The 13,996-nt window shown below is 38.4% G+C and overlaps 1 protein-coding gene across 1 annotated transcript; it reads left to right on the top strand.

Annotated features, from left to right (window-relative positions):
• Positions 1–4,968: 4,968 nt before the first annotated feature.
• LOC122019479 (stigma-specific STIG1-like protein 3) lies at positions 4,969–5,343 on the top strand. The gene has a single exon (XM_042576940.1). It carries the CDS (start codon positions 4,969–4,971, stop codon positions 5,341–5,343), a length of 375 nt encoding a protein of 124 aa, XP_042432874.1.
• Positions 5,344–13,996: the final 8,653 nt, after the last annotated feature.

Genomic DNA, 13,996 nt, shown 5'->3' with positions numbered 1-13,996 from the left:
TACACTCTTAGATACTATTTTCAACTTTGATACCATCTTATCCCATGTCATATTAGAATTACTGTATATTTCACCTAATACTTGTACTCCTACATTCTCCTTAAATATATTTTGCTTCTCATCCTTTAACTTCTACCACTTAATTCTAGGAGTCATATATATCTTCTTTCTATTGATACTATGTTTGAGACGTATATCCAACACTACTAATCTATATTGGGCAATTAAACTTTCTCTAGGGATGACCTTGTAATCTTTACAAATCTTTCTATCCTTCTTCTTAAATATAAGAAAGTCAATTTACGATTTATTATTCTCACTTTTGAATATGACTAAGTGTTTTTCTCTTTTCTTAAAAAACATATTAGTTAATATAAGGTCATATGCTATCAGAAAATCTAATATAGTTTTCCCTTCTTCATTTCTTGTTCCAAACCCATAACCCCCATATACCTTCTTATATTCTTCATTTTTCACTCTGACATGTCCATTTAGATCACCTTCTATTAAAATTATTTCATTTGACAGAATATTTTGTAATATTTCATCTAAGTTATCTTAAACCTTGATTTGATAGCTCATCTAATCCTACTTGTGGTACATATACACTAATTATGTTCATAGTTTCTAATCATGTCCGAAAGTCGAGGAGACAGGTGCCGGGGGCGTGGTGCTCCTGCTGACTTCCGATGGACTTCGCTCCCGCCTACAACACAAGAAGCGTCAGTGCCGAGCCAGGGAAGGGGTCCCCGGTGATGATCCTCCGACACTCAAGTCAGTCTCCGGCGAGACAAGAAGTAAAGAACTGTAGCGCAACAGTAGAGATCACAAGAAAAACATATCTCCGCTAATGCCTGGACCCCCCTTTATATAAGGCTCCTATAGGGTGTGTGCACGCTTCTCAAAGCAGGCACGCTATCATAAGCCTTCCTTGAAGAGACATGTCAGTAAAGTATCTCTGATACAGTACCTTAACGAGCCGAGCATATCTCTGAAGTGACACTGGAAGCTTCCGCCGCACGATCTTCTGTTTGACCATGTCATCCGTCGGCGACACTAACTCCCAAAAGGATGTCGAAGGATATCCTACTGTGTCTGTTGCTCAGCCGAACGGACTAGACGCTCGGCTGAAAACCGCCTGTCCCAGTGTCATCCGTTGCTGGGCCAAGCGGGATGGCCGCTTGGCTTGAATCCCCGTTGTTTGGCTGATGAATCTACCACTTGGCCGAGCGGGGTAGCCGCTTGGTCGAAACTTCAACTATCTGGTTGTTGCACGTGTACCTTGATCGAACGGGATAGTCGCTTGGCTGTAGTAGGATTGTCCATGTGTGGCCTGCTCGGTCATGACTACCCCACTGATGATCTGAGTATTGATGTAAGGTCGTGTGGGGGTAGCCGCTCGGCCTACTTCTGCAGACACTCAGCGTTCATTCCTGTATTTGACCGTCTTAGCTCAGCTGGTGGCTGAGCTAGTGATGATGTCGGATTGGGTCGTTCATATCTTGGTCGGGAGAACCACTCGCCCGCCCGACTAGTGATAGTGGAGCGTTGACCACCTTGACTTTGACCTCCATTGTGGCTAAGACCTTTCCCAAGGTGAGCCCCTCCTTATCATCACATAAGTTTTCTTCATCATTATATAATTCTATGTCTTTTTCTAACTATTTCTACAACTTCATCCTTTAACGAACTATCTACAACAATACTCAATTTATTTCTTGCTTTACTCTATCTTGTGTACCATTACTTAAAACCCGAGTTTTCTATCAATTTTGTCTTCTCGTCTACCCATTTTATCTCTTGTATACACAAAATACTAATTCTTCTCTTAATCATGATATCTACTACCTTTATTGATTTACCAGTGAAGGTTCCTATGTTCCAAATTTAGATTATTAATTTTCTTATCATATTTGTTCTTATCCAACCTATGATGTGAGAATTCTTGCATATTTAACACTACACCCAAGTTCTCATAAAGATGTAATGGTCCTTACTGATACATTACAGTCGGGTCTTTACAACGTGAACTCTTGCATGTTTAGCACTGCACCGAGTTCTGCAGATGTAACGGTCCTTGTCGAGACGTTACAGTTGAACCTTGCAATGTGTTCTTTCCGAAAAACAACTTAACATTAACATAATAGTTTAATAAATTTACTCATTAAATATTTATCTTAATTTTAATGTTGGCATCACACATATAGAATTTTAATCTAACACATTTAGTTAAAATTGTTAATACACTTAAATAAATCAAAAATAGACAATAAAAGTCTTGAAGGAACAATAGAAGTGAGGGGAGCATGTGTGATTATTTTTATATAGTTTAAATCCATGTATGGGCTGGCTAACGTTACCACACGAGCTTGTGGTACATTAAGTAGTCAGCATAGGTTGGTTGATTTATTTTGGAGTGATTTTTTTGTCTCATAATATTTTTTTTTATCGATTATCAAAATAAATCGAAAAATATTTATAGAAAATGACTCATTAATTTAATATTTTTAAATTAATCATATTAAAAAGGATTTATTTATTAATTTATCGAGGCTATGAAAACTGAAAGAAGATACTCTACTGTTATATCATTACCATTTACCCAGGGTGACCGTCTGTATTTAAACAATAGAATAGAACACATCGGGTTTTAAAGGGTTTAATAAACACAATAAGAATTCATTGATAAAATTTACAGTTTGAAATTAGTTTTAATCAAATATATTACATAATTTTAACTAATTACAATTTTAAAATAAAGACATGATAGGATTTTAGAGGTTCAAGGAGCAGAACATAAAAGCTTATTTGTAAAACCTGGCCAATAGAAGGTTTAAAGAATAAAGAAGGAAGAACAAAAAACTAAATGAGTGCTTGAAAGGGCAAAACTGTTTTTTATTTTAAAATTTCTAGAGATTTAGTTGGGTCGAAAATTAAAACTAAAGATATTACATGTATGTAGTCACAATTTAAACTAATACATGAATTGAAATTAATCATAATTTAAAAATAAAGATATAAAACAATTCTAGAGGTTCAATGAACACAACATAGAACTTATTTATATTGGTCAACATGAGACTTAAAGAACTAAAAAATAAAATCTAAAGTGAGCGTTTGGAAGGTCAAAACTATTATTCGCAGACTATAAATAGAAATGCATAAAAATTGAAAAGTGAAAAAACAAATACTTCGATGAGAATGATGAAAATAAAAGAAAAAAAAAAGAGTTCATCTATCACCGCCAAACAAAAATAACTGATTAAATGAATTGATTGGTCTGTCGGTAGAACTTTCTTGGTGGACAAGTGAGCAATCGAGTGCATCGAGAATTATTTTTTTCTAATCGAGTGGTGTGTGCTAGCTAACGTTTGATTATTAAAAGACCATAAACTAGTGCCTACCTTTTGATTTTCATTCAAATCGAAGCAATGATTTTTTTAAAAAAATAATGTGAGAGGATCCACACCCGCTTTCTTATCTAAAATGTATAATTTAGAGTAAAAAGTTATTTTATTAAATTTAGATATCTATTTTTATTACACCATATATTAGCTTTCTTATTTTTTTTTCTCACCTCTTTGTAATGCTTAGGGAATTAAATCCATTCTTTAAATTTAGAGAAGTACTATTCATAAATATAAAATTTTGGGAATGTATAGGGTAGCTGAGCTAAAGATTTTTTAGTTATCCTATCCAAAATTTAAAGTAAAATTTTTGGATAAGGTAATTGATGTGGATGTTTTAAGTATTCAATTCTTATGAGGTGGTCAATGCGGCTTCAGTAAATCAAGAAACGTAGAGATGATCTTGACGGACAGTCTAACATCGTATGTTTTTCAAACACACAAGATGTAATATGTCATAGGTGAGATTTCAATACAGGATCAACCTAAAAAACCTCTCAAAATTTAAAAGGTCATAACTTTTGACTTGGTTATCAAAACGAGGTGCTACTTGACTTGAATTGAAGCTAGTTCAGAGACCTAAATTTGTTATCGGGTGGAACCCGTCGTCAAATTTTGGATTTGAAAAATAATGTTTAGTGCATTTTCTAATGCTCCAAATATCTATTTTACTATTTTTTAACAATTTCTATTTTTTTTTATATTTAAGATATTTTTGGTAGTTTTGCCCATTATGAGTTAGGATTTATTTATATGATGTCTAAGGGATTATCCTTTTGTTATTGACTAAAATTTCTTTTTTCAGAAATTTTTTGAGATTGATGATTTCCAAAATCCTTCTTGTCGATCGGGATAATCGCTATCCAATCCGGATTCAGATTTAAATACTTGTTGCATAGAGAGTCCGTCTCATCTTTTACCATGATATCATACATACCCCAAGGTAGGCAAATGCGAGTATCCACCGTTATGGGAGCTCTCTAAGAACTTCTTTGATTCAACATCTCTCCGCTATAGAAAAATCTTTCAACAACACCTTAGATCCCATTTTGTTTTAATGAAAAACTTAAAAAAAAAAACAAACATTTTAATTAAAAAAAATTGAAGGAATAACTCGGTGAGCACGGAGCCACTCCTTGTCCAAATCGAAGGAACTCCCTCTCCTTAGCCAATTAAGCAATGGGATGCCTAAGACCATTGAACGGGAAAAGAGCCTTTAATGCACGTACTTAATTCCTTGAATTGCAAGTTATTAATCCTTGCCAATTACTTGACCTACAACTGGCCCGATGGCCTCCCCCACTTCAAAATCGTTTGACTATCTCCCTTTAGCTTCAACTCCAAACGCCTTCAATCCCACTCTTCCCGCCTTTGCTTTCAGTGCTCTCTAACCTTTTGCACACAATTCAACTCGCGATCGCCGGCCCTTCCAGAGTTCCAGTCTTCCCCCTCCTCCTCATTATATACACGCCCTCGCTCGCAACTGGGGATTAATCCAATTCCAACCCCTGCTTCGCATTTTCATAGCTAGCTCACAGCTTGCTGATCGAGGCTGATCAGCATGAGGAAAGCCGACGCCGCCGACGCCGCGCTCTTCCTCGTGGCCGCGCTGCTGCTGGCGTTGTGGGCCGCCGCGGCTGGCGAAATCGGCGGAGGTAGCGGCAGGCAAAGCCGGTTCCTCCCGGAGAATGGCGGGAGGAGGTGCACCATCAACCGCGGGATCTGCCAGAGGCAGAGGATGCGTTGCTGCGGCGACGAGTGCGTCGACACCAGCAGCGACGAGTTCAACTGCGGCCGGTGCGGGCACGAGTGCGACTACGCCTACCGCTGCTGCGGCGGAAAGTGCGTGGCGCTCCAGTTCGACACGAAAAACTGCGGGATCTGCTTCAGGCGCTGCCATAATTGCACGTATGGGTTTTGTAACTACGCATCGTAGCTGCCCGTCGTCGCCCGCACGCCAGCCACTATTAATTGTTGAATATGGTAATAAATGATCGAATATGTATGTATTCGCTGTTGCTCCTCAAACATTGTTTAATTAAACTAAAAGGAATTTATACTTAATACGCAAGCTTGTTATTGTACTCATAATTATTAATAATGATACTTAAAGTTTATGCATGCAATCTTCTTCATTTCGACAAGTTAAGTTCTTCTCCTTCGTTTGATCAATGTAAATTTGCTTTTGTACTAGCTAGATCGAAAACAATGATCCGGATGGAATACGTTTTCAGCATATATATATATAAAAGTCATTTTTAAAGCTAGCTAGATTCTTATATAATTGCTATTCTCTGATCAATTGTATGGAAGAAAGTGTGGGTCAATCAATAATTATCCACCCAAAGTTGTGCAGCAGAAACAAAAATGATGTGTGGGTGTGCCCACGTTTATGTGGGTAGGCCCCTGAATAAGTGGTTGTGGCTGCAGCCTAAACCAGTAAAAGCCTTGCAGACAGTGAAAAAGGATCAAAAACCAATGAATCAGATTCTCACTCTGGATCAAAAGCCTGCATAAAAGGACTGGAATATGTCAACTAGATGGAGTTGTATGCCATAAATTAACACTTCATCTGAGTTAATAATAACAACAAAATTGTTGTTATTTTTTAGGATTATTTCTTGGTATGTACCATATTAATCATATATTTTAATGATGATTAGTGATGCGGAGGTAAATAAGAGTGCATATGATGGGTCTTTAACTTGGACAAAATAGACTTCTTAATCATTGAGCCAATCTGATGCTCTTGCTCATCTCCTCTCGACCGTGTGGCCTGACGCTCTTGCTCATCTCCTCTCGGCCCCGTCGACCTAACGCTTTTGCTCATCTCCTCTCAGCAGAGTTGACCTGACGCTCACTCATCTCCTCTCGGCCCCGCCGATCTAATGCTTCTCCACTTAACATAAGAAATCCTCTGGCTCAAGTACCCTAGTTAGTCAATGTTGGAAGATTATTGGTGTAATCATCCTTGGATCAAGATTGATCAGTCTGACTAAACTCAAGTGGATTCAAGCTTGAATTTCGATGTTTGGATAATATGTGAGAAGATGTCAAGTAGGTCAAGGTTGATTGAATACTTGATAGTATGTGAAAGAACAGTCAAGTAGGTTTGGAGGACCCGATATTTGACTAGGAAGTTCTAACGTGAAGTTAGGCAAAGATAAGTCCTAGTTGTGATTAGGTAAAGAAAAGTCTAAATGAGTCAAGGAGGATCACACGTTGGCAAAGAAAAGTCCTAACTGAAGTTAGGTAGGGTGAAAGTCTATTGAGTGACTAGTCCTAACTCGAGGGTTAGGCAAAGGAAAGTTTAAGTGGGTCAAGGAGGATCGCATGTTGGTAAAGAGAAATCCTAACTGCGGTTAGATAAAGAAAAGTCTAAGTCAGTCAAGGAGGATCACACATTGGCAATAGTAAAACTCTAATTACAGTTAGACAAGGGAAAGTCCTAATTGAGGTTAGACAGAGTGGAAGTCTACTGAGTGACTTGTCCTAACTACGATTATGCAAAGAGAAATTAAAGTGGGTCAAGGAGGACTGCACTTGGTAATTGGAAGTCCAATGAGAGGTTGACAATGAAAAAGTCCAAGAGTCAAGGATTGACCAGATATGTGGTTGGGAAGACCTAACAGGTAATAGTTGATTGGATGTTGGGCAAAAAGAACCCTAAACTCAGATTTCAGGTGTTAGGGTTGGGAATCAATTGACCAAATCAATTGAGGCAGATCCAATCGATTAGGGCAATCAATTAAGTCAAGCTCAATCGATTGAAAGCTTTGCAGAACAAATCACGAGAATAGGTGATGAATTGATTGGCTCATCGATTTAGACCTTACCAATCAATTAGGTAGTGATTTGTCGCGAAAAGAAGGCAATCGATTGGAGGAATCGATTAAGAATAGTTAATCGATTATGCAGATTAAGAATAGTTAATCGATTAGGCATATTGGGCTAATTGATTAGGCATTTCGCGAGACAACAAAAAGGTTGGGAATCAATTGGTTAATCGATTAAGACTTTGCCTAATCGATTAGTGTGACTCACCAATCCATTAGGGTTTCAAAAAATAACTATTCTGCAGGTGAACGGTTGAATGATGATGTGGCAATCAATTAGTAGTGAGCCTAATCGATTGGGAGGTGTCAAAGAACCTTAGAAATAGAGTTTCGTGGACATTTTGAAGCAACACTCTCACAACATTTTTGGCTGCCGATTCTTGGACGATTTAGAGTGAACTGCTACTGCATTTTCGAGTCAATAAGAGGCACCTCGTAGAAACAAGAGATTAAGAGCAAGATTCTTCATTGTTGTATTTATTTACTTATTTTTATTATATCCTTGTTGTATTTTCTTGTGTATTCTCATGTTTGAGTTTGTATGAGGCTTCTCCACCTTTGGAAAGGAGGTATTCATAGTGCTTCTATGAGTGAGGAGAGTGGACCCTTGGATTAGTCACCTCTAGGAGGTGGATACCAAGTAAAATAAAGGTTTTAGCGATTGCTTTAAGTTTCCATTACAACAAATTATCAACAAAGCGATCGAAACTACCCCCCCCCCCTCTCCCTTCGCTTCCTAACCGTCAATAGCACGTGATGTCACATAGGTTGGCATAACATATGGGTTATCATAGCACATGGAACAACATAGATGACATAGTGTGACTTCACATGATCTTCTCTGGTAAGGGCATGGGTGACATTGACCCTTTGATATGATGATGTGACACTTTCCCTATCGAAGTAGGATATCCCATCAATTAATACTTGGAGAGAGATACTATGCCTTCCTCTTGCAGTAGTGACATAAAAGGAGCCCTCTCTTACGAGCAAAGGTATGCACACATGACCATTCTCAAACTACCACCAGTAGATGCTCCTTTACTGTTCTTCTTTTCCACCTCCTCTGTCGGAGACCTGACTTAAGCATTGGAGTGGATGATTCGAGATGCCCCCTGACTTTCATTCTAACTCTCTCTCTCTCTCTCTCGCTATCTAGCGACCTTGTTGTTGGAGCCCCATGATAATTTTGATGTGATCAACCAAATTAAAGTTAGGTCATGTTGTGTTTAAACATTGTGTCTAAGTGTGCAGGAGCTTAGGAACACAAGAAGTCGAGCGGAAGATGCAGCTAATGAGAAGGACAACACGGGAAGGGAGCCGACGGGTTCGGTGCATCAAAGGGACGAGGTGCTTCGGAAGAGTACACCGGTGGACGAGAAGGACGTGAGAGACATTCCGAGGGACGAGAAGCCTGAGCGGAAGCTTGCTCGAGGAGAAGGCCGAAAAATAGGTTCGGGTGAGCCCTATTCCGGATGGCTGCGATCACCCAAGCGATCGGAGCAGCAGAAGAATAAAAGGAGGCTAGAAATACTATTGGAGGCACATTCAAAGGGAATTGAAGGCGCCTTCTAGGTGCCTCCACGCCTCATTGTGTAAGGCGTCTTCCATGGCTAGAAGGCGCCTTCGATGAATAATATGAAGGCGCCTTCTAGCCTTATGCAAGGTGAAGGGTGTTACTCAGAATATCGTTATGTTTCCCCTGTAAAAGACTTTGTACAAGCATAGAACTTTTCCTAGCTTCCCATGTGCTCTTCAGAAGTTAAATTTGAATTGGAAATGAAACTTAACATTTTTACTCCAAGTTCGTTTATCAAAGTTAAACCTGGATTGGAAATGAAACTTAACATTTTTACTCCAAGTTCAACCCTTGTGTTCTTCTGAAGTTAAACCATATTACAGAAGTTGATTAAATATTTATTTCAAGGATTGGCTTCCAGGTCGTTGGCGAGGCACTAGGCCTTCTTGGTTATGGGATCATCCACCACTTCCTAGACAAAGCCTTTCAAAGAGATCTCAATCCAAGCACAAGATCGAAACACAAAATTGAAGCACAAAAATGAAAACACGAAATCGCTAGCCTCTTGTATTGGTATTTCAGGATCCATACAAAGAAAACAAACTAGTTGTACTGTGGAATAAATAACTATTGTACCTTTCTTTGTAGACAAAGACCTCTTGATCTTCTGCCGTATTCCACTCCTCTTCTTGGACTTCGTGTGGGCGAAGATCTACCAAGATAAAAACACCCGAACCCCTTTTGTTTCCAAGCCGCCTACTACCAAAAGATGCAAAGAAAGGAACGCCTCCTCCTTCTTCTTCTCCTCCAAACCGTCGACCACCAAGGTGCTTCGTCTCTTCGTTTTCTTTTCCTCCAAGCTCCGGCCACCAAGAGAAGATGGGGCATTGTCCCTAGAGGGAAGAAAAGGGAAGAAGAAAAGAAGTGGGGCGCCAGCCCTAGAGGAAAGAAAAGAAAGAATGGGGCGCCGACCTTAAGGGAAAGGAGAGGAACTTAGTTGTGGAGAACAACTTATCAATTCTTAATTGAATTGTTGATTTTTGTGGCATAACCTCCTTTCCTTTTATAACCCTTTGCCCCAGAAAAAAGGAGAAAAGGTAATAGATTTTTGTTTAGAAAAAATCTCTAGAAAAGAATTAACATAATTCTTTTTAGAAAATTTCTTAAGAAAGAATTAGTATAATTCTTTTTAAAAAATTTCTAAGAAAAAATCAATATAATTCTTTTTAGAAAAATCTCTAGGAAAGAATTAACATAATTCTTTAGGAAAGAATTAACATAATTCTTTTTAGAAAAATTTCTTAGGAAAGAATTAATATAATTTTTTTAGAAAATTTCTAAGAAAGAATCAACATAATTCTTTTTAGAAAAATCTCTAATTCTGTTGAGAAAAAATCTCCTTTTTTTTCTTTTCTTTTCTTTTGGTTTGGCCGGCCCCTTGCTTGGGCACCAAGCAAGGCTTGGCCGACCCTTCCTTGGGTAGGAAGCAAGGCTTGGCCAGCCCCTTGCTTGGGCACCAAGCAAGGATGTGGCCGGCTCCTTTCTTCGGTAGGAAGCAAAACCAAAATGGGTAAATGCGAGGCTTTATAGAGGCTACAACAGAGACCGAGAGGAGGAATTGGTTTTGGCCTCCTGATGGACTTGAGCTTCCTGTGTTCGACCTGAACACCCAACTCAAGTTCATCAATAATAACTCATACCATTAAAGAGTTATTATTGAACTACCACACCAATCCCATATTACAATATGTGCTCCTTCTTATCATGAGTTTGTTAGTCTCCCTATGTTTAAGATATCATATGTCCGTTAATTAAATGAGTTACTGACAACTCACTTAATTAACATCTAGCTCCAAGAGTAGTACCACTCAACCTTATTATCATGTCGGACTAAGTCTACCTGCAGGATTTATATGATAATCCTTATGAGCTCCTCAAGGGGACATCATCAACCTAGATTACTAGGACATAGTTTCCTTTTATAATTAACAACACACCATAAAAATAATATTATTTCCCAACTTATCGGGCCTATTGATTTAACTGAATAAATCTCACCCTTTGATAAATTAAAGAAATAAATACTAAGTATATGTATTTGTTATTATATAGGGATTAAGAGTACGCATATCCATAATAACAGAGGTTTTGTTCTTTTATGTAGTTAGTATAAAACGAACAACCTCAAATGGTCCTGCTCAATACACACATAGTGTACTAGTATAATTATATAGTCAAGACAAATTAATTTCAAATTACACTACAACCGTTCCAATGGTTTGTCCCTATCCATCTCGGTCGTGAGCTACTATTTATAATTTATAAGGAACTGATAACATGATATTCTGTGTGGCATCACACACCATGTTATCTACAATATAAATTAAATGGATAACTACATTAACATGCAACATTTGACCAGAGTGATTCTGATTTCAAAATATAAATGTTCATACAAAAAGTTAGGATTTTAGTATACATCCTAACAATCTCCCACTTATACTAAAAGACTATGCTGCCATACATCTTATTCCTATCCCCTCAACATGCCCATCAAAAGCTCTCGCCGAAAGGGCCTTAGTGAAAGGATCTGCCAGGTTATCTACTGATGTAATCTTGACAATAACAACTTCTCCTCGCTTTATGATATCTCGTATTAGGTGGTACTTGCGCTCAATGTGTTTACTTGCTTTATGTGCTCGTGGTTCCCTCGAGTTTGCTACCGCACCACTATTATCACAATAAATTATGATAATTTTGGGCAAACCAGGAATCACATCTAAGTCCATCAAGAAGTTTCTGAGCCATACTGCTTCTTTGGCTGTCTCAGAGGCTGCCACATATTCAACTTCCATGGTGGAGTCCGAAACGTATTTCTGCTTAACACTCCTCCATGTTATGACTCCACCTCCCAAAGTAAACACATACCCCGAGGTTGACTTACTACTGTCCCTATCTGATTGGAAATCTGAATCCGTGTAACCTACAGGGAGCAAATCATCTGCCTGGTAAACCAGTATATAATCTCTAGTCCTTCTCAGGTACTTTAATATATGCTTTACGGCAGTCCAATGTCCCTGTCCTGGATTACTTTGATATCTGCTAACCATGCCCATGGTAAAATAGATATCCGGTTCATACATATCATTGCATACATTAGGTTTCATACAGCCGAAGCATAAGGAACTGCCTTCATTTTCTCTATCTCCTTTGATGTTTTAGGACACATCTCTTTAGATAAAGGTACTTCATGCCGAAAAGGTAGAAAACCTTTGTTGGAGTTTTGCATGCTAAAATGAGCTAGGATAGTATCGATGTATGAAGCTTGGGATAAGCACAACATTCTTTTCTTGCGATCCCTTATTACTTTGATCCCAAGAATATATCCACATTCTCCCAAGTCCTTTATATCGAATTGCTTGGACAACTATACCCTTACGTCTGACAACACTTTGACAATGTTGCCAATGAGCAAAATTCCATCTACGTATAGTACAAGAAATACCACCACGTTTCCATCACTTTTCTTGTATACACAAGACTCATTCGGTCACTGAATGAATCCATAAGACTAGATCACTTCATCAAACTGGATGTTCCAAGATCTCGAAGCTTGTTTCAGTCCATAAATGGACCGATTGAGCTTGCATACAAGTTGCTCTTTGCCCTTCACAATGAATCCCTCTGGTTGCTTCATATGGATGTTTTCTTCAAGACTTTCATTAAGGAAAGTTATCTTGACATCCATTTGCCAAACCTCATAATTCATATGAGCAGCAATAGATAAAAGAATCCAGATAGACTTGAGCATGACTACCAGCGAAAAGGTTTCCTCATAATCGATTCCCTCTTTTTGAGTATACCCTTTTACAATAAGCCTTGCTTTGAAGCTTTCCACTTTTCCGTCTATCCCTCTTTTTCTTTTGTAGACCCTTTTACATCCAATGACTTTTACATCATTTGGTGGTTCTACAAGCTCCCAGACCTGATTAGAATACATAGATTCTATTTTGGAGTTCATTGCACTTTGCCAAGATGCTGTATCTTTATCTTGGAGTGCTTCATCATATGTCCAAGGATCAGATTCATGTTCACCAGGGATCAAGTTCTAAGACTCTCCCAAAAATATGAATCTATCAGGTTACCGAACAACCCTCCCACTACGACGAGACACTACCTGTAATTGTGCATCATTTGTGGCACACGTTGCAGTTTCTTGTGGTATCTCATCTTGTACCGTTGGTACTAAATTAGACGTGCCCTCTCTTATTTCTTCAAGAATAATTTTACTCATGGGCTTGTGGTTCATCATGTAGTTCTCTTCTAAAATCGGGCATTGGTGCTAACAATGACCTTCTGATCTTTAGGACTATAAAATAAACCACCTTTTGTTCCTTTAGGATAACCCACAAACAAGCGAACTTCTGTACGTGATTCCAACTTATCAGTATCTCCCTTTAGCACATGTGCTGGACTACCCCAAATCTGAATGTGTTTCAAACTAGGCTTACACTCATTCCACAATTCTGTGAGAGTAGAGGGTACTGACTTAGAAGGTACCAGGTTCAGAATTTTCACTACCGTTTCCAGAGCATATCCCCAAAATAAATTTGGTAATTCTAAAAGGGAAAGATTAAAATCTCTCTCTTTTAAATTTCCTATTGTTGTATCGTAGGAGTTATTGAATTTAGAGTATACAAATTGTCAACCAATGTACCAGAACAGACAACTGTCCTATTTTTCTTAACAACTACTTTGTCATCAAAAGAAACAAAATATCCATCCATAAATAATTTAGAAACTGAAATCAAGTTCTTTCTGAAAGATGGTACGTAAAGATAATTTCTCAAAATCAAAATTTTATTCCTATCGAAAGATAATAAAACATCTCCCACTACAACAGCCGCCACTCTCGTAGTATTGCCCATGTAGATGGTGATTTCTCCTTCATGTAGTCGTCGGGTTTCTTGGAACTCTTGCAATGAATTTACAGACATGATCAATGGCTCCCGTATCTATACGCCAGGTACCAGTAGATAACACCACTAAACATGTTCCAATAACTAATGAATAAGATATACCTCTATTATTCTGCTTTCTGTGAGGACAGTCCACCTTCTAATGTCCAGACTGCTTGCATGTAAAGCACTTGCCCTTTGGCTTCTTCACCCCTGCTTGCGGTCCAGTCCCTTGAGGTCGTATCACCTTCTTTGCTGAACCAACTTGTTTCTTTT

This window comes from Zingiber officinale, chromosome 9A (genome assembly GCF_018446385.1).
Source record: "Zingiber officinale cultivar Zhangliang chromosome 9A, Zo_v1.1, whole genome shotgun sequence".
In the NCBI taxonomy this organism is placed as follows: Eukaryota; Viridiplantae; Streptophyta; class Magnoliopsida; order Zingiberales; family Zingiberaceae; genus Zingiber; species Zingiber officinale.
This window is presented reverse-complemented; position numbering and strand designations above follow the sequence as displayed.

Coding starts and splice junctions, on each gene's coding strand:
- LOC122019479 (XM_042576940.1), top strand. CDS start 4,969: ATGAGGAAAGCCGACGCCGCCGACGCCGCGCTCTTCCTCGTGGCCGCG.